General features: G+C 38.0%; 1 protein-coding gene across 2 annotated transcripts in view; it reads left to right on the top strand.

Moving 5' to 3' along the window:
- The window catches only part of TRMT1L (tRNA methyltransferase 1L), a 36,112-nt gene extending 24,024 nt beyond the window's left edge, over positions 1-12,088 (top strand). For both annotated transcript variants that reach the window (XM_007451141.1, XM_007451140.1), the window contains exons 11-15: positions 5,342-5,420; positions 7,362-7,528; positions 8,192-8,254; positions 10,574-10,700; positions 10,804-12,088. In XM_007451141.1, the coding sequence (XP_007451203.1) occupies positions 5,342-5,420; positions 7,362-7,528; positions 8,192-8,254; positions 10,574-10,700; positions 10,804-11,056 (689 nt within the window). In that variant the 3' untranslated portion in view covers positions 11,057-12,088. The remainder of the gene's footprint in view (positions 1-5,341; positions 5,421-7,361; positions 7,529-8,191; positions 8,255-10,573; positions 10,701-10,803) is intronic.
- The last annotated feature ends 13,845 nt before the right edge of the window (positions 12,089-25,933 follow it).

The raw sequence follows: 25,933 nt of genomic DNA, 5'->3' as shown, positions 1-25,933 counted from the left end.
CGAACCAGTGTCCCCTGCATCGGCAGGCGGACTCTCAGCCACTGCGCCACCAGGGAAGCCCCTATTTCTGCCTTTAATAGCTATTCTCCCCAGTGTGGTTTTCTTCCAGTAGTATGATCTCACAGCTTGTAGGCTTTCAGAAAGCACTGAATGATTTGGGATGTGTGATGACTCATCTTATTTTCCAGCACTATTTAGGAATTTTTCATAAAAATATATTTTCTATCATTTCTAGAGATTTGGAATAAGAAGAGAAGACAGGTTTAAATGCTCAGTCCACCATCCTAATCTTGGTTTCAATGCAACATAATCCGAGGAGTTACAGAATCCATTCTGGCTTTTTAAAATATAGATTTCATAAATATCTTTGATGAAACTTTGGAAAGTTTTGGTCCTCCTGGATAATTGGTTTAGTGCCCTATGGTTTCTTTTCTGTTTTTTCCTAATTCAGTTTTCCTTTATGTAAGAAATAACAGACCTCTTCAGTGTTTAAAAGGGTATCAGTAATGTGAGTTTCCCTCAATAAAAAAGAATGTTTTTTACCTCATACCCCAGTGTTACTGACAGTGTTCCTGCCCTTAAAATTATGAATCAATTCTTTCTTACATGGAGTTTATTATCCTTTCATATCTCACCATGTGTGTTTTACAGTATCAACAAGTAACTAAACTCAAATACACTCTGTTCAGATTTGATCCTGAATCCATAAAAACCTAACATCTTTCCCTTTCCATCAGAAGTGCTTCATGTTGCTGTATAATTTTGGACTGTTACTACAGTGGTTTTTCTTTTTAATATTTTTTTAATTGACATAGTTGATTTACAGTGTTATGTTTATTTTTGGTGTACAGCAAAGTGACTCAGTTCTACACATATATACATTCTTTTTTATATTCTTTTCCATTATGGTTTATCCCAGGGGATTGGATATAGTTCCCTGTGCTATACAGTAGGACCTTGTTGTTTATCCATTCTAAATGTAGTAGTTTGCAACTACTAATGCCAAACTCCTAATCCATCCCTCCCCCTCCCCCTAATTAAACATTTTAAAGAATTTTTTACTTAATAAATTGCTATAAAGCAATATGATTTGTTGTCTGCATTTTATTTGTAATCATACAGGACTTGCAGAGTGTAAATGATTATGTCTTTCAAAAAAGTCAGGTCACTTAGAATTTTTTATGTTTATCAATTTGTAATACATAATTTAAAAAGTTAAATAGTTCCATAAGTCTTATTAATAAAATGATATCTGCCCCACTCCCTAAAGTCAACAGCTAAAACCTCATAGCTGTTTCTTCTAATATTTAAAGTCTTTAATGTTTAGTGTCTTCCCTATCTCTAAGTAGCATGCTTATACTGCCTGTAACTTCCTTTCATGGAAGAAAAGTATTCAGCATCTCAGGCCAGCCCAGTCACATGCATGTAGTTCTCCTCTCCAGTGTTGGCTTAATCAATATTCAGTGTTTATATTTTTATAAATATAAAAATATTTACAAGTCATATTGGTTATATATTACTGTGTAACAAATTACTCCCAAAACTTAGTGGCTTGAAACAACTTTTATTATCTCATAGTTTCTCTGAGTCAAGAATCTGGGTATGGTTCAGTTGGGTCCAGTAGCTGAGGGTCTCTCACAGGCCACAGTCAAGGTGTTGGCCAGGGCTGCAATCATCAAGGCCTGACTGGGGAAGGATCTGCTTACAAGCTCATTCACATGGTTACTGCTTGTCATGCAGTCCTCTTCATACTCACAGCATAGCAGCTCACTTCGTTGGAAGGATTAAGCAAGAACCAGAGAGAAAGGAAGAGAAGGAAAGAGAAAAAGAGAGAATATTGCCATATTCTAGTCACTAGAAATGAGTCTCTAGATCCAGTGATCTCACATTCAAGAGGAAGGGATTATAGAAGGGTATGAATGCCAGAGACAGGAATCATTGCTGCCTATCTTAGAAGGCTGCTACAACACAGATGAACCAGTTAATATGATGTAATAACATTTCTTTTTTTATACAACTCTTTGCTTACTCTGGAATTAATAATTACTATGTATTTGTCACCTTTTGTGTATATACTTTTCATAATCCATAATCCAATTTCAGTGTTCCTGTGATTTTGGTTAAGAATATCAACTAATCTTTGGGTTTCATTTCATTCCCCTGGAGACAGTCCTCCTGCTCTAGTTTGGGTTGTTTTCTAGGTCTTCTGAGAGCTGTTGCCCTAGGGATTCCTTTTAGATCATCATACTGGAAACTTTCTTTGGCTTTCTCCTTCTGACGAATTTCCTATATCTTAAACCTTATGTATTTTCCACTTTTCCTTCTTTACTTTCACCTTTTGAAACTACACTTTTTCCCATAGCTTCCTGAGAAGGATTGCATGGCCAAGTATAGAAGCCTAGGTTGGAAATCGTTTTTCCTCAGAATGTTTAAGATATTACTCCATTGTCTCTTAGCCTCCAATATTGACAAGTCTGATACTGTTCTTATATATATATGGTCCTTTGTGTTTTTGTCTCCGAGTGCTCCTAAAATATCTCTTCTTAACCTAGTATTCTAAAATAACTTCATTTTGTGTGTGATTTCATCTTTTTAAATTCAATGTGCTGGATAATCTGTGAGCCCTTAAACTTGAGTTCTTCAGTTCTGGTAAATTTTTTTCTATTATTTCTTTGATAATTTTCTTCTCTCAAAATATCTCTTCTCTCTTCCTGGAACGCATTTTAGTTATATGATGGATCTTCTAGATTAATTCTCTAATTTTTTTGTATCTCTACTATTAATTTAGTTGGCATTTAGTTCTACTTATAGATTTCCTTGAGTTTCATTTTCCAACTTTCCTGCTTAAATTTCTGTCATACTTGGTTCATTTCCAAGAGTTATTTCATATTTTTTCATTGCCCCCTTTTTAGTAGTATCCTATTCTTGTTTCAGAGATGTAAAATCTAATCTTACCTGTCTAAGACTATTGATTATAGTTGGGTATATTTTATATTTTAGGGGAGGATAGGATTTTTGTTTTGCTTATTTTTGTATTGTTGCCATTATTTTGTTTTAGTTCTCTTTCCTATTTCTCTCTTTTGTAATTTTGTTCTCTCTCATAGTATATCTCAAATGTCTAGTGGTCTTTAGTTTTCCATGCTGAAAAGTTATGTGGAAGTACTTGCGGCAGGGCTTATAAACAGATAGACTTCACTGTAATGAGAACAGTCTGCCTTTTCACTACAAGAACCCCCAAATGCCAGTCAGTCAGAGTGTGTGTGTGTGTGTGGGTGTGTGTCTTTTCTCTTGGATTGGTAAGTATTTCTACAGAGGAATCTTGCAGTCTTCTATCAGCTTTCTAGGAACCATGTTGAAGAAGGAGACTGGAAGGTCTTAACATTTGTACAGACTTTTACTTAGTCCCTTTCTTTTCATGTCTCTTCACTCTTAACTGTGACTAATGTCCCTGGTTCCAGATTCTCTGTGGTTCAGCCTCACCCAAGATTAACTTCCTCTTTTGGGATGGGGAAGACGCAGAAGCCTAACTGTTGATATTAGAGAAGATCCACAAGTCTTAACATTTTAAACGAGGCCTTTTTTTTTTGTGGTACCACCCTATTCCCATCTTCAGAGACCATCAATACCTTCAATTCTCAAGCCTTTCCAGGTCCCCCACCCCAGTGGGCTTGCTGTTTATTGGTAGCCTTTCTACCCATTTCAGGCTTAGGCTTTAGCTTTCTCTGACCTGCTAAATCCCCTTGTGTATGTCCTTCCCACTTCTAAAATTTTATTGACATCTCTCATCATCTTTTGTCATCTCCTTTACCATTTTATTTATCTTTGGGGTTTGAATTTTATTCCTTTGTTCTCATTTTAATAATGCTTTAAGAAACAGCAGAGATAAAGTATGTGTTCAGTCCATTGCATTTAAATAAAAGTCTCTAAATATGTTTGAATTCCTTATCTGGAATTACCTTCATAGCCTGTTTTACCAGTGACATAGAAATACTAGTTTTCTTTTTTTACCCCTTCATTTTTTGCTACTGGTAACTTGAAATGATAGCCCTGATCCCTCAAGATGCTGATGCTGACCAGGCACTGAGAAATCCGAGGTGAGGGGCTTGAAAAAAGATATAGGTTTATATGATGGGAGCATTTTGCAAAATGCATCAGGAAACAAATTGACTAATACAAATTTATGTCTGTGCTGTCGGCGGTAAGTTGGTGTGACTGACAGAACCATAACTGTAAATCACCCTAATTTCAGTAACCCTGCCTGTAGTATTTGTAGTTTAGTTATTTAATGGTTCCAGGGAGAACTTCTTGAATATATTAATATAATAACTGAGGAACGTCATTCTCAACAAATCTAAGGTCAATGATAACCACACCTTCTTTTAAGGCTGAAAGGTAGACCTAGGAACGAACAATGAAGGAAGCCTTTAAGTAAATATAAGATTTTACAACTGTGCATTTTGCCATTTAATTGCATTGAATGACAGAGTGATATCAGATAGCAAGAGGTTATAGACCCATGTCCCTACCACCATAATCCTGGGTCTGGATATATCTAGGACCCACTGATCACATCAGGCCATTCCAAGAAAGTGAATGATCAACCCAGGAATGGCCTGGGGGAACTCAGAGAGAGTCTGATTTAAAATGACTATTCTGGGTCTGAAGTGAACTGAAAAGTCCATGGTAGAATATCACCCTTTTTTGGAAACTAAGAATAGCTCTCGTACCTCCCCAGTCACCCTGTGATTACATCAGGCCCCTCATTGCTCTTTAAACTGAATTAGTTTCTTCTAGCCTAGATTTTTGGGGCTGAATATGCATCGAGCCTAGGGAATAGAGTAATTCATTTTCTTCCCAGTTACAGAAGAGTTAACTTATAAGAAATGTCTTTATTTTGATGGGATGTTAGTTATCAGGGTATATACATTTGTTAAAGCTCATCAATCTTTTCACATAAAATGTATACATTTTACTGCGTGTAAATTATACCCCAATCAGTTGATTTTAAAATATGGATATCTTGTGGAATTTACAAGACTTTCTCCTACTTAAATTATTTCAGGTAGTATACTGACTAAAAGCTATGCCTCTAATAAGTCGTTTGATGTGGATTTCTACGTCTTTCTTAAGCTTTAATCCTCTGATCTATACAACTGAGATCTTAACAGTACCTACTTCAGTTTTAAGGATTAAAATTTTTTAATGCATATAAAATACTTAGCACAATACCTGGCACATAGTAGATCCTCAGTATATTGTAGCTGCAAATTACTGTTAATATAATACTACTGTTTACATTGTCATTTCCCCTTTGACTTCTCTTTTTATTATTTTTTCACAGAAAACCCATATAGACAGCTACCCTGTAACTGTCATGGAAGCATGCCTGGAAAGACAGCAATAGAACTTGGACCTCTATGGTATGTGCCTAAGCATAATATATTCAAAATTGATATATGTATTGATTGTTTACTTTTGATTATGTGTGGTAAAAGACAAGCAAATTAAGGTTCAATTTTTTTTTAAGTATAGGAAAATAATTATGATTCTTGTCCCCCTATGAACCTGAGGTGTTTTGTTTTCAGATTTTTCTATACCATTATTCTTCCAAGTTCGTGATAGGGCTAAGATGCAGTAGGATCAAAGAGAAGCCTAGCTGATCTGCAAATAATTTATTTCTGCATAGTAAGAATGAGGCTTTTTTCAGTTAATAACTATAGAACTAGGGTGTGATTGTAAAGTGTCACTTTTATAGACCAGTTAACAAATATATTAATAAAAGGTCTTTGAGGAATTGGTTTTAAGTAAGAAGGGCATGTGAAAGTAAACGTCTGCTTTTGTGTTAGGTAAAGCTGTTTAGATAGGATGCAGCTGCAGATATTTAATGTATGTGTGCTTTTGCATCCTTAGTAACTAGTTATTGTGTTTTTAATGCCTTAAAGTTGAATTGCTTTTACTCAGAAACCTTCCCATAAGCGTCTGTTACTAGAGATTCTTGTAGAAATTTGAGATTCCTGACAGCACTGTGACAAGAATCACTGCAAACCTCAACCTCATTATTTTACCAGGCCAAGGTTTGGCCATCAATTAAGCCTAAAAATTAACCTAATAGTAAACATATTTGTGCTGATACCCATTATTTTATCTTCATTTCATGTAAATACTTGTAGATTAAGAATGACCTGGCCAGCCTTACCTTCTAGTACTCTCTTACTTATATCACACATTGATCCTACTCACTGATCTTGGAACTAGGGAAATTAAGAACAGGTTGCCGGATCCAGAAAGATCTCCTAGCCCAACTCCTCCCTCATTTTACAGATGAGAAAATTATGGCACAGTGTATTTAAGTGCTGGCTAAAACTGACCCCCTAAAATTTAGTTAGTAGCACAGGCAGAGCCAGAACTCAGGTTTTTCTGACCTCCAAAACTGAGGTCTAAACCGTGACTTAAGATTTTCTCACTTAAAGCCATTGTTCATGTCTTTACACTCATCGAGTCTCTTACCCCTTCCCCACCTCCAGTTTGAATTATACATCCTCTTTGAAGTTTCTCCTTAAGTGTTTAAACCCAAAATAATCTTTAAATTGTCTTTTAGTAAATCTTATATTGATCACTCATTTGACACTTAAAATCACGTATCCTTTCATAATTTGCTAACCTTAATAGCTTCTCTTCCTTGAGGATATACTTTGTACTAGGGATCGTAAGTGTACTACTATCTCATTTAATTCCCATAACAAGTCTGTCAGAGGTTTTATTTTCCATATTATGATGAGGAATGTGAGACTCAAAAGCAGTAGTTATTCAAGATTTCATAGCTAGTGAGTGGTGGAATGAGGACAGGAATTCAAGTTTATCTGACTTGGAACTGATATTCTGTCCATTATACCTGTGATTCTCAAATTAAATGGGAAGCATATCAGACTCAGCCCTGGGCCATTTCTTAACTACATCACCACCAGCATATGTAATTCTCATGTATCTCACCCTGTCCCACCATATATACACTGGAATTAAGGTTTACTATTACTGGAATATGCACTGTGAAAACCTCTGCCTTACACTATATCCCTGTCTAGATTCTGTCTAGATTTATAAGCTTTCATAAGGTAAACACTGAATTTTATACTTTGGTATATCTTACACCTCTTTGTACCACAGGACTTATACACCTTATAAGGGCTCAATAAATTCTTGTTGACATAATGTGAATAAAACATCCTTGACTAATCCCACTAGCTTAGAGAACTGACATGATAAAAGGTGTGGGCAAATTATCTTACTTGTTGTTAAATTATGAAGACTTATTTTTTTTAAAGAAAACATTTCTCAAACCCAATTCTGTGTTCTTTTTTCAGGTCAAGTTCCCTTTTCAATACTGGATTCCTCAAAAGAATGCTATTTGAATCTCTTCACCATGGTTTAGATGACATTCAGACCCTAATAAAGACATTAATCTTTGAGTCAGAGTGTACTCCTCAAAGTCAGTTTTCAGTTCATGCACCTTCAAATCTCAACAAGCAAGGTGACTAATTGAACACTAATTTACTAGCTTACAAATTGGTTATCAGAAATATTCCATCTTTTTATCTTTATTTGATGTTATAATCAAAAGCAGTATAATTATAAGTTGTGTGCTTTAAGTAAATCCTAATGAGTCTAATCATAATCCGGTTAACTTTTTTTTTTAATTGCATAGTTTTCTTTAGGTTTATATTAGGGGCATGAAATAAATAATGATTTTGTTAAGACAGATGTAGTTTCTAAATTTTAGTAGATTAAAAGCACTAAAAGTCTGTTGTGATTTTATTACCCTACATCCGCTTTCTAGAAAGAGAATTCTGAGATCACTCTGAGAATAGTGTGGCCAAAACTTTTGTAATATCCATTAAGACATGGACGCTAGCTTTACACTTATCACTCAGTAAAGCTAAGTTTTTTCTCCTTTGTTTTATCTGGCTGTTGATATAAGGGTGGGCTTCTTAGACATCCTAGCATTGTCATGAGTCATTACAAGAAGCAGCTCTTATTAAAGGGTTAAAAAATGAATTCTTGTAGCCTGTTTTGGTCACAGAATCTCATATTCATAAAAGCAGTGTGCACAGAATTAAGCTTTTATTTAAACTTCAAATTGTTGCTTACTGTTATCTGTAAAATATTTTATCATTTCCATTTGTTTTTATTTTAGAAGAATATGGTGTATTTATTAAAACTACAGATGATACCACAACAGATAATTACATTGCACAAGGTATGTATGTATATGTGTGCATATGTATGTATGTATGTGTCTGTGCAAAAGGGCACATAGCAGAAGGATAATTGGAAGGGAAGAGATTGCTTTGGTAGCGTACTTCAAAATGCATTTTCATATTACACCAACAACAAAATTATAATAAACCTTTTTTATCTGGCATTTGCACAGTTCAAGGTTTCTATTAATGTGTACTTTGTTCACATCTCTAATATATGGTGGTCCCCTTGCAAGAGGTATAAGATCTTAAAGAACCATATGAACCAAAATAAGATCAAATTATATTTGATAAAGGTTATAGAGTTAAGATTAAATTTTATTCTAATTCTTATAAACTTTCTCATCAACATATGATTTATAGGAATTCCATTGATTAACCAGAAGACCCTATACTCTGGCCGTAAGAATTTATGACGTGGCCTTTCTTACAATTTGGGGTGTGTGCATACTTTAAAATTTACTTATATTAGACACTGCAAATTCATATCAAAAGGGTGTTAAGATTTATAATGTCAGTGCCTTAATGTCTAAAGTTTTTAAAAGACAATGTTAGATTCTAAATGTGTTTTGTATACAGGTAAAAAGAAAACAGTGTTAAGACTGAAAGAACAGAGGACTATAATTACAAGCTATAATTTTGTATTAGTTGCTCAACATTTTAGTGATCTTCAAAGACAAGAAAATTTCAACTCCTGCTAATAGCTTACAGTTTAGTAATTACTGCATACTCTTTCCAACAGTCATGTTCATTTGGCATCTTCAACTAATTTGCGAAGATTCAAATCACTTAAATGATTTATTCTCGTTAATTTCTCTGTTGGAGGAAGAAAAAGGCATTATGGTATACTGTGAAGCACATTAGATTTAAGAGCATCATTCTACTTCTTTGTGTCGTTTGTTGTATAACCTCAGCCAGGTCCCCCACCTTCAAAAGAGTTGTCATAAAACCTTTTTAGGATAAGGTAAAACATAAGTTTTAAAAATATTTTAAATCTCTGAGCCTTTCTCATGTATAAATTAAGGGAATTAGACTAATCTCTTTAGGTTCTTTTATAGCTCTGAAATTATATGATTATTCTAAACTAGTATATCAACATACAGAATCTTCCATGATAGAAAATATCAGGCCAAAAAAATCCATGTACTGCTGATGATAGTAATTATTAAGGTTTGGTATCAGATTTTTAGTCTCAGATTTTCCTAAATCTTCTTAGACTTAATGTGAGAGTATAATCAAGTTTTAATTATTTAATGGGGGAGTCATGAGGCAACAGTTCAACAATAATTTATATTTATCTTTGAATGCAGTTTATCATTTTCATGCATCAAATTTTGCTTCTGAATATTTTTGCTTAAGTGAATGTTAGTTTTCATAAAAATTTAAAATTTGGCCATAATAACATCCTTGTAGAAATAATTGAGTTGAACATTCAGAAAAAATCTCATAGTAACTTGGATATCTCAATTGTCTTCCTTTTGTGATTTTCGGAAGGATACATTGCTAGAAACTTAACTTGCTAGCTGCCTTTCACTTAAAATGTAAAGGCTAAGTACTGTGGTAAGAAGTAGGCAATGAGATCATACATTATACCTTTTTAAATTCCTGTATCCAAGCCCTTGAGACTGACTTTGTGTTGGTTTTGTTTTGTGTTCATTGAAGACCTACTGTATATCAAATACAGTTGACACTTGGAACAACCCCAGGGTTAATCCATGTATAACTTAGAGTCAGCCCTTCATCCACAGATTCAACCAACCATGGACAATGTAGTACTGTGGGTTTTACTATTAAAAAATATCCATGTTGAAGTGGACCCACACAATTCAAACCTGCATTGTTCAAGGATCAACTGTATTGGCATTCAGTAGAGAATACAAGTATAGAAATAAAGGACATTATTCCTAGGAACTTAGAATATAATTTGGGAAGAAAGGATTTATACACATGAAAGACCTAAATACGTCCAACAAGGAAAACAGAAAATGACAGAACTTAAACTCTGAGTAGTGTAGTATGGGATGACTGGCCCAGAATTCATAAATGGCTTTCTGCAGAATGTGGAAATAGACTTGAGGCTTAAAATTGAAGAAGGTAGAAAAGAAGTTCTGATTCAGCAAACAGTTAAATATTAAAAGTACATGGGTGAAGGATAGTGAAAGCATCAAGAATATATATCTTCTTCTTACAATAAAAGCTATCTAGAATTAAGATTGGATAGATAGGTTGAAATGGTGTGTGTCAGAGGATTTAAAAAGTATTTGGCTGTAAATTTTAAGAGAATGCTGACTTTCTGTGTTTATATATGTATGTTTCAGGAAAGAGAAGAAGTAACGAAACAACCACAAATTTAGCCAAGAGGCAAAAGACTGATGTGAATACTGAACATCCTCCCTTTTATTACAACATCCATAGACACAGCATTAAAGGAATGAATATGCCAAAGTAAGACAGTCAGTGAATGACAGTGTATATATTTAATATTTTAATGACATTGTGATTTAAATAAAAGTACAAGAACCTCATTTTTTTCCTTTCCTTATTCCAGGTTAAAAAAGTTTTTGTGCTGTCTTTCTCAAGCAGGCTTTCGAGTAAGCCGAACTCATTTTGACCCGATGGGTGTCCGTACAGATGCACCTCTAATACAGTTTAAATCTATCCTTTTAAAGTACAGCACCCCCACCTACACTGGAGGACAGTCAGAGGGCCATGTCCAACCAGCGTCCGAAGATACAGTAGCCGACACGGTTGAAATGTCAGTGAATGACAAAGCAGAAGCAAGTGGCTGCAGAAGATGGTAAATGTAAAAGAAGTTTGTTCCCAGATGTCTGTGCTGATGGCCTAATAGTTCTCCATATCAACTGTAGTGCTTTTTCTATTCTTTCAATTCAGTTGTGTAAAAATTAAAAAAAAACAGTGCTGTTTTCATTCAGAAAATTAGCAGTTTCTAACTTAGCTGGTTTGGGAGCTATGCTTTCCAAGTTTTTCTTATTTTAAAGAAAACTTAAAATTTTAATGAAAACATTTCATGTGAAGGCCAAGTTTGTGACTGAGATCACCCTACTGTTTAATACTCAGAAATTTTTCACATGCAAAGTGTTTGGAATTTTATTTATGTTATGGAAGCCATCCTTTACTATACTTAATCACATCTCTACTTAAACTGATTCATGATGTTTATGTTTTTCTGTTTGTAGTGTATAAGATGAAGCCAGAGCCTTTTATTAAAATGACCCTAAATAGAATAGGAGGAACCATGTCCTTTCAGGTCACTAATATATTTTTTCACAAATACAAGCTAAAATATATTCCCAATTTCAAGAAATCATACCTCTCCCCACATTGATCTTTCATTACTAGCTTTTGAGAAATTAAATAATTGCCTGAGATAGAAATACATTTTCTTATAAGTTTAAGGTCTACATGACTAAACTTCAGAGTAAGACTTTGTTAAAGTAAATTGAGACCACTGTTCTTATATAGTGATTGTTCACAGGCACTAAATTCTGAAGAGAGATTTTGTTATGAATTAAATAAACTGGGTGATCTCAAGTGCCTCAGTTAATGCACGTACAATATTCATTTGCTTGGTTGTCTACCTCTCAGGAGTAAAACTTGTCACCTTATGACTTTCTGAAGTGAGGATTTTCTTGTTTTTTGGGGGGTGGTTTGGTTTTTTTGTTGTTTTGCTTGTTTTTTGGTGTGTGTATGTGCTAATTTTTTGTACAAGTAGCTCAGGCTAACATGACTATGAAAATTAGTTGGAAAAAAATCTCATTTCCATTAATAAATATTGTTCTTGCTTCATTTGAATGTAAGACTTTGGATGAAAAGATACACCAAAAATTTAGATTTTTGTCTCAAGGATTTAATACATACTTACCTTGTTAGAGGAAGTAACTTTTTACAAGCAGTAAGCTTGAGAATTGAGGGAGAGTAACAACTGAAAGGTTTAAATACACCATGTAAGCACTCCCATGACATATATAGAAATTCAGGTAGTCTAGGTTGCATCAACATAGAATATTAACTTAGAGGAAATAAAAGAAAATCTCTTTGTGCTATTACAGCATAGTCCTAGAAGGATGCTTTTTCTTGTCTCCAATTAATAGAATTTTAGTAAAATAAAGGAACAGGTGAAGTGCAAATTAGTCTCTATAATGACCATTAAAAAAACCTTTATTATTCCTGCCAGTTAAAATTATAACTCACAAAAGAGCACAAAAAGAAATAAAAGTTATTACTATTTTTTGTATACTTAAGAAAAATTACTATAAATCCATAAGACAAACCAGCACATGGACCATCTGATTATTTACAATATATGTGTATGGGGAGAGGAATCGAGGTGAAGGAGGAGGAGGATGTGGAACTCACCTCCCCCTACCAACACTTCAAAAATACATCTACATGTGGAACAATTCTCACTGAAAACTAACTGGAAACTGTCAGAAAGATTCCTGTACAACCAAGGCTGTAAGAAAGATTCACACAGAAACGGGTAAGAAGGGAAAACAAGCAATCAGGTTGGGACCTGTGACCCTGGGAGAGGACTTAAGAGGAAAAGGGAGATTACATGGGCAAAGGCCCTCCCTGCAGGGTGAGTGGTTCAAGCCACATATTGGATGCCTCAGCCCTGGGGTCCAACAAAGGGAAGATGAGCCCCCTTGGCTGGTTGGAGGGCCAGTGAGACTAACAGGTGGGCTGTGGGAAGGCTGCAGTCCACTCATGAGCACGTGGATACTCACCTGCTCTCAAAGCTGGGTGGAAAGGGAGATTGAAATTGAAACCTCTCAAGTGGCTGACTCCTTTCCTGTGAACGCTCTGGTATACCCCCCAACCTGAGCTGAGCAGATACTCCAGCACTGCTTGCCTCGCATCACATCTTCACATTGGAGCAAGGGTTGCCACAACCAAGGAAAAAGCTCAGCTGGCCATAAGATGCCAAGGCAGCTCAAACCCTAAGGGCTGTCTTAACAGGGAGGGGCAGCCATTACTGGCAATCGCACAGGCAGTGCAGCAGAGGCACTCAGGATCTCTGACAGGCCAGACTGCCATAGCCAGCACCTCAACCCTTGACCCTTGCTGAATACCCATTTCTGCACCTCTTGCTCCAGCACTGCTCCCCTCTGGTGTGAGGGTGACAGTGCTGGGAGGGGCAAAAGCACACACTTAAAGGTAACCAAGCCAGCTTAGACCTGACCCTCAGGGCTTCTGCTTCAGCAACTTGGGACCTGACCCCACCCCTGATAGGCCACTGAGAACATGGGAAGCCCTGCCTCACACCTGACTCCAGCCCTAGCCCCTCCATCTCCAGCCCCACCTCCCACCAAGGTGATAGCTGCCAGCACACACTGAAGATGTGACCTGTGTTTATGTCAGATACAGCTCTCCCACCAAAGAACACACAGACTATATAGAGACACTCCCACATAAGGACCCCTTCAAGAATGCCATAGGTAACTGTCACACCTAATTTCATAGGGACAGAGAAAGATAAGCCAAATAAGGAGGAATCTGTCTCAATTGAAAGAGCAAGAGAAAATGGCTGAGGGCAGGGGGCAGACTAATGAAACAGAAATAAACAATTTACCAGATAAAGAATTCAAAGCATTAGTAATAAGTATGCTAACTGAATTAGGGAAAGGAATAGGTGAATACAGTGAGAATTTTTAAAAGGAACTATAAAATATAAAAAAGAACCGGTCAGAATTGAAGAACACAGTAACTAAAATGAAAAACAAACTAAAAGGAATGAACAGCAGACTAGGTGATATAGAACACATAAGAGATCTGGGAAGATAGATTAATGAAAATTACCCAATGAGAAGAGCAAAAAGAAAAAACAAAACAAAACAAAAACAGTTTAAGGAATCTCTGGAGTAACATCATGTGTACCAACATTCACATTATAGGAGTCCCAGAAGGAGAAGAGAGACAGGGGTCAAAAATGCAGCAATGAAATTATGGCTGAAAACTTCCAAAGCCTGAAGGAAACAGATACCCAGATACAGGAAGCACAAAAGGTTCCAAACAAGATGAATCCAAAGAGACCCACAACAAGATATATCAAAATTAAAAATGGCAAAAGTTAAAAGAATTCTAAAGGCAGCAAGAGAAAAACAGTCATACACCAGGGAACCCCCATAAAGCTATCAGCTGATTTTCCTTCAGAAACCACAGGCCAGAAGGGAGTGGCATGATATATTTAAAGCGATGAAAGGGAAAAACACACAACCTAGGATACTCTACCCAGCAAGATTATCATTTAGAATTGAAGGCGAGATAAAGAATTTCTCAGACAAGCAAAAGCTGAAAGAATTCATCAATACTAAGTCAACCCTAAAATAAAATGTTAAAGGGTCTTCTCTAAGTGGAAAAGAAAAGGCTATAAACAAGAACGAATTATCTACAGGAAAGGAAAATCACACTAGTAAAGGCTAATATGTAGTAAAAGCTGAGTATCAACCATTTAAATAAGCTAGTACAAAGACTAAAAAACAAAAAAATTATAAAATCAAGTATAACTTGATACTGGGATACTTGATATCCCAGTAAAGGGATAAACATGAAGATGTAAAATATAAGAAATACAAAGTGTAGGGGAAGGTAGTAAAAAAAAATAGATCTTTTCAGAATGTGTTTGAACTTAAAGGACTACTATTTAAAACAAATAGATATAAGTCAACATATTTGAACCCCATGGTAACCACAAATCAAAAACCTACAATAGATACACAAAAACAAGAGAGAAAGGAATGCAAACATACCACTAAAGAAAATCATCAAACCACAAGAGAAGAAACTAAAGAACAGAACAGGGAAGAAAATAATAAAAATAACCAAAAAACAAGTAATAAAATGGCAATAAGTATATACCTATCAATAATTACTTTAATGTCAATGGACTAAATGCTCCAATCAAAAGACACAGAGTGGCTGATATGCTGCCTACAAGAGACTCACTTCAGAGCTAAAGATACACAAAGACTGAAAGTGAGGGGATGAAAAAATATTTCATGCAAATGGAAACGACAAGAAAGTGGCGGTAGTAATACTCATACCAGACAAAACAGAATTTAAAACAAAGGCTATAACAAAAAACAAAGAAGGGCATTATATAACGATAAAGGGACCAATACAAAAAGAGGATATTACACTGGTTAACATACGCTCCCAAAACAGGAGCAGCTAAATATATAAAGCAAATACTAACAGACATAAAGGGAGAAACTGACAATAATACAATAATAGTAGGGGACTTCAACACCCCACTTACATCAATGGACAGATCATCCAGACAGAAAATCAATAAGGCAACAGTGGTCTTAAATGACCAAACAAACCAGTTGGACTTAACAGATATCTACAGTACATTCCATTCCAAGAGTAGAATATATTCTTTTCATGTGCAATGGAACATCCTCCAGGACAGGTCACATGCTAGGCCACAAAACAAGTCCCAACAACTTTAAGACAAAGTATATATCAAGCATTTTTCCCAACCATATGGAACTAGAAATCAATTGCAGGAAGAAAAATGGGAAAAACACAAACATATGGAGACTAAACAACATGCTACTGGGGATGGGGGAGCTCAATGAAGAAATCAAAGAGGAAATCAGAAAATCCCTTAGAAAAAATCTATGGGATACAGCAAAAGCAGTTCTAATATGAAGTTTATAGCAATACAGACCTACCTCAGGAAACAAGAAAAATCACAAAGAAAGAGCATAACCTTCCACCTAAAGGAGTTAGAAAAAGAAGAACAAAAAAAGTCCAAAGTCAGCAGAGAAGGAAGGAAATAAAGATCAGAAAGGAAATAAAATGGAGACCAAAAAAACCAAAAACAACAGAAAAGATCAGTGAAACCAAGAGTTGGTTCTTTGAAAAGATAAACAAAACTGATAAACCTTTAGCCAGGCTCATCAAGAAAAAAAGAGAGAGGACCCAAATAAACAAAATAAGAAATGAAATAAAAAATAACAGCTGATACCACAGAGATACAAAAAATCATAAGAGAAGACTATAAACAGCGATATGCCAACAAACTGGACAATCTAGAAGAAATGGACAAATTTCTAGAAACATACTACGTTCCAAGACTGAATCAGGAAGAAACAGACAATCTGATTAGACTAATCACTAGTAGTGAAATTGAATTTTCAATTTAAAAATACTCCCAGCAAACAGAAGTCCAGGACTGGACAGCTTCACAGGAGAATCTACCAAACATATAAAGAGGAGCTAATACCTATCCTTCACAAACTACTCCAAAAAATTGAACATTCCCAAGTTCATTCTACAAGGACACCATGAATGATCCTGCAACCCAAACCAGAAAAGGACACTGCCAAAAAAAGAAATTACAGGCCATAACTTTGATGAATACAGATGCAAAAATCCTCAATAAAATATTAGCAAACTGAATTCAGTAATATATAAAAAGGAGGGCTTCCCTGGTGGCGCAGTGATTGAGAGTCTGCCTGCTGATGCAGAGGACATGGGTTCGTGCCCCGGTCCACGAAGATCCCACATGCCGCCGAGCGGCTGGGCCCATGAGCCATGGCCGCTAAGCCTGCGCATCCGGAGCCTGTGCTCCGCAACGGGAGAGGCCACAACAGTGAGAGGCCCGCGTACTGCAAAAAAAAAAAAAAAAAGATATACAATCTATTAAGTTTAAAGACCTAAATGTAAAACCAGACACTATAAAATTTAGAGGAAAACAGAGGAAAAACATTCTTTGACATAAACCACAGCAAGACCTTTTTGACCCACCTCCTAGAGTAATGAAAATAAAAACAAAAATAAATAAATGGGACCTAACTAAACTTAAAAGCTTTTGCACAGCAAAGGAAACCATAAACAAGATGAAAAGACAAACCTCAGAATGGGAGAAAATATTTGCAAACGAAGCAACAAACAAAGGATTAATCTCCAAAATATACAAAGAGCTCATGGAGCTCAATATCAAGAAAACAAACAACCCAATCAAAAAATGGGCAGAAGACCTAAACAGACATTTCACCAAAGACATACAGATGGCCAAGAGGCACGTGAAAAGATGCTCAACATCACTAATTATTAGAGAAATGCAAATCAAAACTACAATGAGCTATCAGACCTCACACTGGTCAGAATGGCCATCATCAAAAAATCTACAAACAATAAATGCTGGAGAAAAGGGAACTTTTTTGCACTACTGGTGGGAATGTAAATTGATACAGCCACTGTGGAGAACAGTATGGAGGTTCCTTAAAAAACTAAAAATAGGGGCTTCCCTGGTGGCACAGTGGTTGAGAGTCCGCCTACCGATGCAGGGGACACGGGTTCGTGCCCTGGTCTGGGAAGATCCCACATGCCGCAGAGCAGCTGGGCCCGTGAGCCATGGCCGCTGAGCCTGCACGTCCGGAGCCTGTGCTCCGCAGCGGGAGAGGCCACAACAGTGAGAGGCCCACGTACCGCAAAAAAATAATAAATAAAAATAGAACTACCACATGACCCAGCAATCCCACTACTGGGCATATACACTGAGAAAACCGTAATACAAAAGGACACATGTACCCCAACGTTCACTGCAGCACTACTTACAATAGCCAGGACATGGAACAACCTAAATGTCCAACGACAGAGGAATGGATACAGAAGATGTGGTACATATATATCATGGACTATTACTCAACCATTAAAACGAACAAAATTGGGTCATTTGTAGAGATGTGGATGGATCTAGAGTCTGTCATACAGAGGGAAGTAAGCCAGAAAGAGATAAACAAATATCATATATTAACACATATATATGGAACCTAGAAAAATGGTACAGATGTACCTATTTGCAGGGCAGGAATAGAGACTCAGACATAGAGAACAGACATGTGGACATGTGAGGGGGGAAGGGGAGGGTGGGACAAACAGGGAGACTAGGGTTTTTTAAAAAATTATTTTACTTTTGGCTGCGTTGGGTCTTCGTTGCTGTGCATGGGCTTTCTCTAGTTGTGGTGAGCGGGTGCTACTCCTTGCTGTAGTGACCAGGCTTCTCATTGTGGTGGCTTCTCTTGTTGTGGAGCACGGGCTCTAGGCACATGGCCATCAATAGTTGCAGTGCACAGGCTCCAGTACTTGCGGCATGCGGGCTGAGTAGTTGTGGCTCACTGGCTTAGTTGCTCCACAGCACAAGGGATCTTCCCAAACCAGGGCTCGAACCCATGTCCCCTGCATTGGCAGGCAGATTCTTAACCACTGCACCACCAGGGAAGCCCAGAAGAAGATGAGGTTTGACATAAATACACTACCATGTGTAAAATAAATAGCTAGTGGGAACCTGCTATATATAGCACAGGGAGCTCAGCTCGGTGCTCTGTGATGACCTAGATGGGTGGGATGGGGCAGGGGGGTGGAAGAGAGGTCCAAGAGGGAGGGGATATAGGTATACATATAGCTGATTCACTTCATTGTACAGCAGAAACACAACATTGTAAAGCAATTATACTCCAATTTTTTTAAGAAAGGAAAAGAAAAAGAAAAAAAAAGAAATAAGCAACAAGGATATATTATACAGCACAGGGAAATATAGGCATTTGGAATAACTTTATTTTTTCAATTTATTTATTTATTTTTGGCTGCATTGGGTCTTTGTTGCTGCGCACGGGCTTTCTCTAGTTGCGGCGAGCAGAGGTTACTCTTTGTTGCAGTGCGCAGGCTTCTCATCGTGGTGGCTTGTTGCAGAGCACGGGCTCTAGGCATGCGGGCTTCAGAAGTTGCAGCGCGCGGGCTCAGTAGTTGTGGCGCACGGGCTTAGTTGCTCCGCAGGATGTGGGATCTTCCCAGACCAGGGATCGCACCCTTGCCCCCTGCACTGGCAGGCAGATTCTTAACCTCTGCGCCACCAGGGAAGCCCCATTTGGAATAACTAAATGGAGTATAATCTGTAAAAATATTTAATCACTTACATATCTATATGTATTAATATCACATATACAGGCAGATTTTCCAAAGAAAGTTTGGTAGAAAGTAGTTTGGAACTCTGTTAAGGTACTTTACCAACCTAAAGAGGAAGTATCTTTTAAATTCCATCTAATTCTACATTAGCACCTTGTTACTGTAACAGTAGTAGCAATTTAGGACACTGTAAATGTTGATCACATTGTAAAGTAATATCAGTTGTATCCCTCCATTAAACTTTGGTAAACACAAGAAACCAGTTCCTATTCCACCATGAGGAAACCAGTGTGTTGACTCTGCTAGTTGCTATTGTTAATACTCTAACCATACACTAATGAAATGAATGAGAAGTAACCAAGAGATGGGTTTAGGGGCCACTGTAGCAGGTATGGGTTAAAACTCCATTTTATCACCTGACTTTCATAAGTCTCCACTCTGAATAAATGCATGATGTTCTGGTTTCCACAAATTAGAACTAACTCAAGACCAGCTCAGTAATCCCAAAATGTCTAGGAATTTATTTCCTTGTTGCATAATTGCTCTGGTAAACGGCCACAGGTTACTCTGGAGAAGATTAAGAGGAACATACATATTATACTTGTGATGTTAAGGCTCTGGGAACAGGCATTAAATCGGGCCTGTGGGGCTTCCCTGGTGGCGCAGTGGTCGAGTCCGCCTGCCGATGCAGGGGACACGGGTTCGTGCCCCGGTCTGGGAAGATCCCACGTGCCGCGGAGCGGCTGGGCCCGTGAGCCATGGCCGCTGAGCCTGCACGTCCGGAGCCTGTGCTCTGCAACGGGAGAGGCCACAACAGTGAGAGGTCCGCGTACCGCAAAAAAAAAAATCGGGCCTGGGAATTGGGTAAGGGATGGTGACTACAATATTGGCTCAAGTCAGATCTATAGTTTTCAGTTATATAAATCAAATAGAACCACTTTTGTCCTTTGGATCACACAATCAATTAGCCAAACCAAAAAAAAACAGACTATACTGACCACCCTTGTTAGTCCTACTGCCTATTATAGTAACTACACCACCTTTCTAGTCTAGCATTAAGGGAACTACTTGGTTTCTGACACACTGAAGTTTTGGCAATGGCCACTGCATCAAGGAGTCCATTTCAATGTATGCACCTCCCACTGGCATTCATGGCCTACAGACATACTATAAAGCTTCTCAAGGGTGTAGTTCTCTGCTCAGCAGTACATTTCTCAATGCCTTGGTAAACAGAGTGAATCAGGGTCTCAGGAGGGATATAGTGAGATTTGGTTGAGCAGATCATATTATAAATCCTCCCCAGCATTCCCCCTCCTAAGTCTTTGATTTCCCTTCTCTACATTACATCAAGGAATTTCTAGCATCCTACTTCCAATTTAGATAAGCCATTGCTGAGTCAAAATAACAAGTAAACAGAACTATCCCCAGCTGTTCAAGCTGACAAATTGAGCCTTAACCTTGGGTATAAGTATACCTATATTGATAATTTGACCCAATTTAAAATTATATTCCTCCCTTCAGGAGCCAGCATACTCAAAATCTATTTCCCTGGTATTCTCCGCATATCAGTATATATGATTAAAAAAACAAAACAAAACATTCTTTCAGGTCACACTTTGTTTTTGTATGTCCTGGAGACAATGGGGGATTTTAAGGATAACAGAACATATACACTGCTTTTTCCCAGGTAACTAACCACTTGAAGTGAGGTTATTAAGCAGTCATACACCAAGGCAGCAAATATCTAAGGAGTTTCTTTCATTTTAAGTTAGGCTCAGTGGAGTTAAGGATTTAAGATACTCATTCATCCAAATCTTTCTGAAACTCTTACTCCAATTCTGAGAATGCCAATCTTTCCTGCCCAGTGTCTCTACTCTCACTGAAGAGACCCAGCAAGATAGCAAATTCAGCCAATTTGTAGGATCAAACTGTCTTTTATAACCATCTCAGCCTTAAAGTTACAAAGGAGGCTGGCGAAGTGGGCATCTCACAATGTTAGTCTCCATACGGAGATTGACTCCCACACTTTTTAGGAAAGGGAAATCACAAGGCCCAGGAAGAGTTTACAAAAGCTGAAAATCTAGAAAGAAAGACTGTCTACACCTGCCCACTCCGCTTTACAATCACAGCCATGTTCCCTTTCTCTGTTGCCTCTCTTTCCCCACTCTGCAAAGAAACTCCTCTTCTAGCTCAAGGATCCTTTTCTGGCTCTCGGGGGTGGGGGTGGGGGGATGATAAGACTATTAACTTTAAAATGCGAGTAAATTGTAAATGTGAGTTATCCCAAAACCGTAAACTTCTTCAACCTATTTTATACAATTGAAGTTGACTGTGAAGAGAGAATTTTATTTTTATTATTATTATTTTTTAATGTGCTGGGGTAGATTACTATAAAATGGCCCCCAGTGAATCACTTTTTTTTTTTTTAAGAGGTCTAGGGGGCTTGCCTCCATCCCAGCCCTTTCTTAAAAATTTATTTATTTATTTTAATTTTGGCCTGCATCGGGTCTTCGTTGCAGTAAGCGGGATCTTTGTTGCGGCACACAGGATTTTTTATCGTGGCGTGCAGGCTTCTCTCTAGTTGTGGTGTGCAGGCTCCAGAGCATACAGGCTCTTTGTTGTGGCACATGGGCTTCTCTCTATTTGCAGTGCATGTGCTCTCTAGTTGTGGCATGTGGGTTCCAGAGCACATGGGCTCTGTAGTTGTGGTGCGGGTTCCAGAGCACGTGGGTTCTGTAGTTTGCAGCACATGTGCTCTCTAGTTGAGGCATGCGGGCTTAGTGTGCCCCATGGCATGTGGGATCTTAGTTGCCCAACCAGGGATCAAACCCATGTCCCCTGTGTTGGAAGGTGGATTCTCAAACCACTGGACCACCAGGGAAGCCCCTATGAAGAGAGAATTGTAGATCATATAGACCAGCCGTCCCCCACATTTTTGGCACCAGGGACCAGCTTCGTGGAAAACAATTTTTCCACAGACCGGGGTCAGGGGGAGGGGAGATGGTTTCGGGATGATTCAAGCACGTTACATTTATTGTGCACTTTATTTCTATTTTGTAATATATAATGAAATAATTATATAACTCACCATAATGCAGACTCAGTGGGAGCCCTGAGCTTGTTTTCACTTGCCACTCATTGATAGGGTTTTGATATGAGTCTGCAAGCAGTTGATTTATTATGGTCTCTGTGCAGTCAAACCTCTCTGCTAATGATAATCTGTATTTGCAGCCACTCCCCAGCGCTAGCATCACCGCCTCAGCTCCACCTCCGATCATCAGGCATTAGAGTCTCATAAGGAGCACGCAACCTAGATCCCTCGCATGTGTAGTTCACAGTAGGATTCACGTTCCTATGAGAATCTAATGCCGCCACTAATCTGACAGGAGGCAGAGCTCAGGCAGTGATGCAAGCGATGGGGAGCGGCTGTAAATACAGATGAAGCTTCGCTTGCTTGCCCGCCGCTCACCTCCTGCTGTGCGGCCTGGTTTCTAACTGGTCCGTGGCCCAGGGGTTGGGGACCCCAGATAGAGACCTGAGAATAAAATTTGCCAAGTAAAGACATTTCCTAGGAAGTGGCATGTTAATTTTAATAGCTTATATTTATGTGAGATTTAGCACTACACATTGTTGTCTTTACACAGATTATATCATATAAGCTTACAGCAAAGCTCAATGAGATTTATCCAATTCCACTCTAAAACTGGCAAATGAAAGAGCCAGGATCCAATCCCAGGCTGACTTCAGTACTCATGCTTTTAGCCACTTGGTGATCTACCTTTATTAAAGGAAATACAGACATACGTAAAGTTTAATTGTCAACTTTTGACTAAAGGCAGTTCCATAGAAACTTCTGGAACAGAATTATTACAAAACTATGGTTAACCACTGGCCTACTGAGCATCTTCCATATCTGAAACCGTCAACCATTCATTATACTTTGGACTCAATTGATAGCAAAATCATTGCAAGCAACATTTTGAAGATAACAGGTAAACTTGCATTAAATTCCAGAGCTCTCTCAGTAATCTGTCACAACTTGAAAATCTCAATACATTTGATAAAAATCTATTAAGTGTGTGCTCAACCCTGTAAAGATTTTATTCCATACTTTCAAAGATAAAAGTTCATGTTTTAGAGACAGGAAGGACCACAGGCAACATCAACCCCTTCATCTTACAGAAGACACTGCTAATGGGGTAGAGGAACTAAGACACTTGGCCACAGTTACATCAGATTCACATACAGAAATGAGAACAGAAGGCAAAATTTTTTTGTTTGTTTTTGTTTTTTTACCAAAGTAGTACATATACATTATTTCACAAGTTAAGTAAATTCTTAGAGATGGAAGGAGTGGGCCAAAGATCCACTCCTTATTTCTACATAATATACTAACAGTCCTCTTATTTTCAATTTTGAATTTTCAATTCAGTCAATTTTAGGCACCACCTATTAAATTCCTATATACTAAATACTGTAGAAGATGAGGATATAATTTTCTTATACTATTTTTGAGATGCCTGGTACTATGGTTTTTTACCTCTTTGAACATGTGCATGTGTTTTCTCCTTTCTGGATCTTTCAGAATCCTTTTATCACATGCTCCTGTCCTTGATATGCAGCTTCTTACTATTCTTTGTGCTAGGCACTCTTGGGGTCCTTTCAATCTGGAAACCCAGGCCCTTCACTTCTGAATCATTTTATTATATTGTTTCTTCAATAATTTCCTCTCCATTTAACCTTTCCTCTCTTCCTAAAACTTTTTACAGTTAAATTTTGGGCCTTCTAGATAGATTGAACTTTTTTCTCTATTTTCCACCTTTTTATTTACCACTTTCTGTGAGATGCATCTGACTTGCATTCCAATACTTCTGTTAAACATTTTCCCTATTGTATTTTATAATTTCCAAGTTCTTTTATTCTCGCATATTTCCTTTCAAAGATATTACTTTTAATTTGTGAATGTAAGAGTTTGAGTTTTTTTTTTTTAATAAATTTATTTATTTATTTTTGGCTGCGTTGGGTCTTCGTTGCTGTGCGCAGGCTTTCTCTACTTGCAGTGAGTGGGGGCTACGCTTCGTTGTGGTGCACGGGCTTCTCACTGCGGTGGCTTCTCTTGTTGTGGAGTACGGACCCCAGGCACGCGATCTTCAGTTGTGGCACGCGGGCTCTAGAGCACAGGCTCAGTGGTTGTGGCGCACGGGCTTAGTTGCTCCGTGGCATGTGGGATCTTCCTGGACCAGGGCTCGAAACTGTGTCCCCTGCATTGGCAGATGGATTCTTAAACACTGCGCCACCAGGGAAGCCCTGAGTTTCTGAGATTTTAAAGTTGGGTTTTTTCCTGCTTCCTGCATTATCTTTTTCATTTTTTTCATCTTTTCATCTTTCATCAGTTTTGATCTGTTATAGTTTCAGCCTTTCATGTCAGAGGCTTTCCTCAAATGCCTGGTGACTTGGGCTAGCTTCTTCTATTTCAGTGTGCAAAGGTCTATTCAAGTCTATTTACTGGTGCACCATACTGCAAGGTGACTGAGAAAGTGCAACTTTTTTGTTTGGGTTACCCTCAAATGTCATTGTGGGTTTCTCCAAGAGGAATCCTCCAGTCTTCTACCTAGTGGTCATCAGAATGCCAGCATTCTGGGGACTTTGTATGGGAAGGGAACAGGGTCATCTCAACATTCAGGATGGGGCCCCCTCTACTATGCCTGGTGTCCCAAGTCTCACACAGCTCTGGCTCATATTTTATAGAGAATCAATCCCCCTTCTCCTGATGGGACAATGGAAAGGCAGTCTTCTAGTGGTGAGGATGGTTTCTGTGGATCCAAATACTCCTTATACACACATTCAACCAATCCAATTTTCATGCTCATTTTGTACCCTTATCTTTTCCAGCAGTCCAAGGGCTCCAATTTTTAAGGTTTCTGTGGACATTCCTGATCTTTCTTCATGCTGCTCTATCAGTTACCACTGACCATTCACCATCCATGTGAAAACACTCATCTTCCCAATGTGCTGACAGCTAACATCTGTCTCCAAAATCCTTATCTTTGACCTGTTGAGTTTATTCATTTTTTTAAAAATGTATTCCTTTGGTACCATCTTAATGGAGTTTGGTTTAAACCAGGCAGTTTAAAATTTAATCCATTGACTAAACAGAAAAAGTACACTTTTAGAAAATAACTTTTACTTGCCAACTGAGCAGTACTTTCAATATATTTTTATTACTGGTCACCAAATGAATAAAATTTAGTCTAAGACTCCGGCCATCTTATGTTTTGCTAAAAGATTAATTTAGCATAATTTAGTAGTATGCTTTCATCTTTACCTTAGGAATTGCCTGCTAAATTGTGGCTAGGCCAATAACAAGCATTAGCCACTGTTATGGGCTGAACTGTGCCCCCCCACCCTCCCCAATTCATATTGAAGTCCTAACATCCTGAGAACTTCAGAATGCCTATATTTGGAGATAGCGTCTTTTTTTTTTTTTTTTTGGTACGCAGGCCTCTCACTGTTGTGGCCTCTCCCGTTGCGGAGCAACAGGCTCCGGACGCGCAGGCTCAGCGGCCATGGTTCACGGGCCCAGCTGCTCCGTGGCATGTGGGATCTTCCTGGACCAGGGCACGAACCCGTGTCCCCTGCATCGGCAGGCGGACTCTCAACCACTGCGCCACGAGTGAAGCCCGAAGATACCGTCTTTTAAGGGGTATAATTTAGATTCAATGAGGTCACTGGGGATGGGC

Source organism: Lipotes vexillifer, unplaced genomic scaffold, assembly GCF_000442215.2.
Source record: "Lipotes vexillifer unplaced genomic scaffold, Lipotes_vexillifer_v1.1 scaffold343, whole genome shotgun sequence".
NCBI classification, from domain to species: Eukaryota; Metazoa; Chordata; class Mammalia; order Artiodactyla; family Lipotidae; genus Lipotes; species Lipotes vexillifer.
Note: the sequence above shows the minus strand (reverse complement) of the source record. Positions and strands in the feature narration are given on the sequence as shown.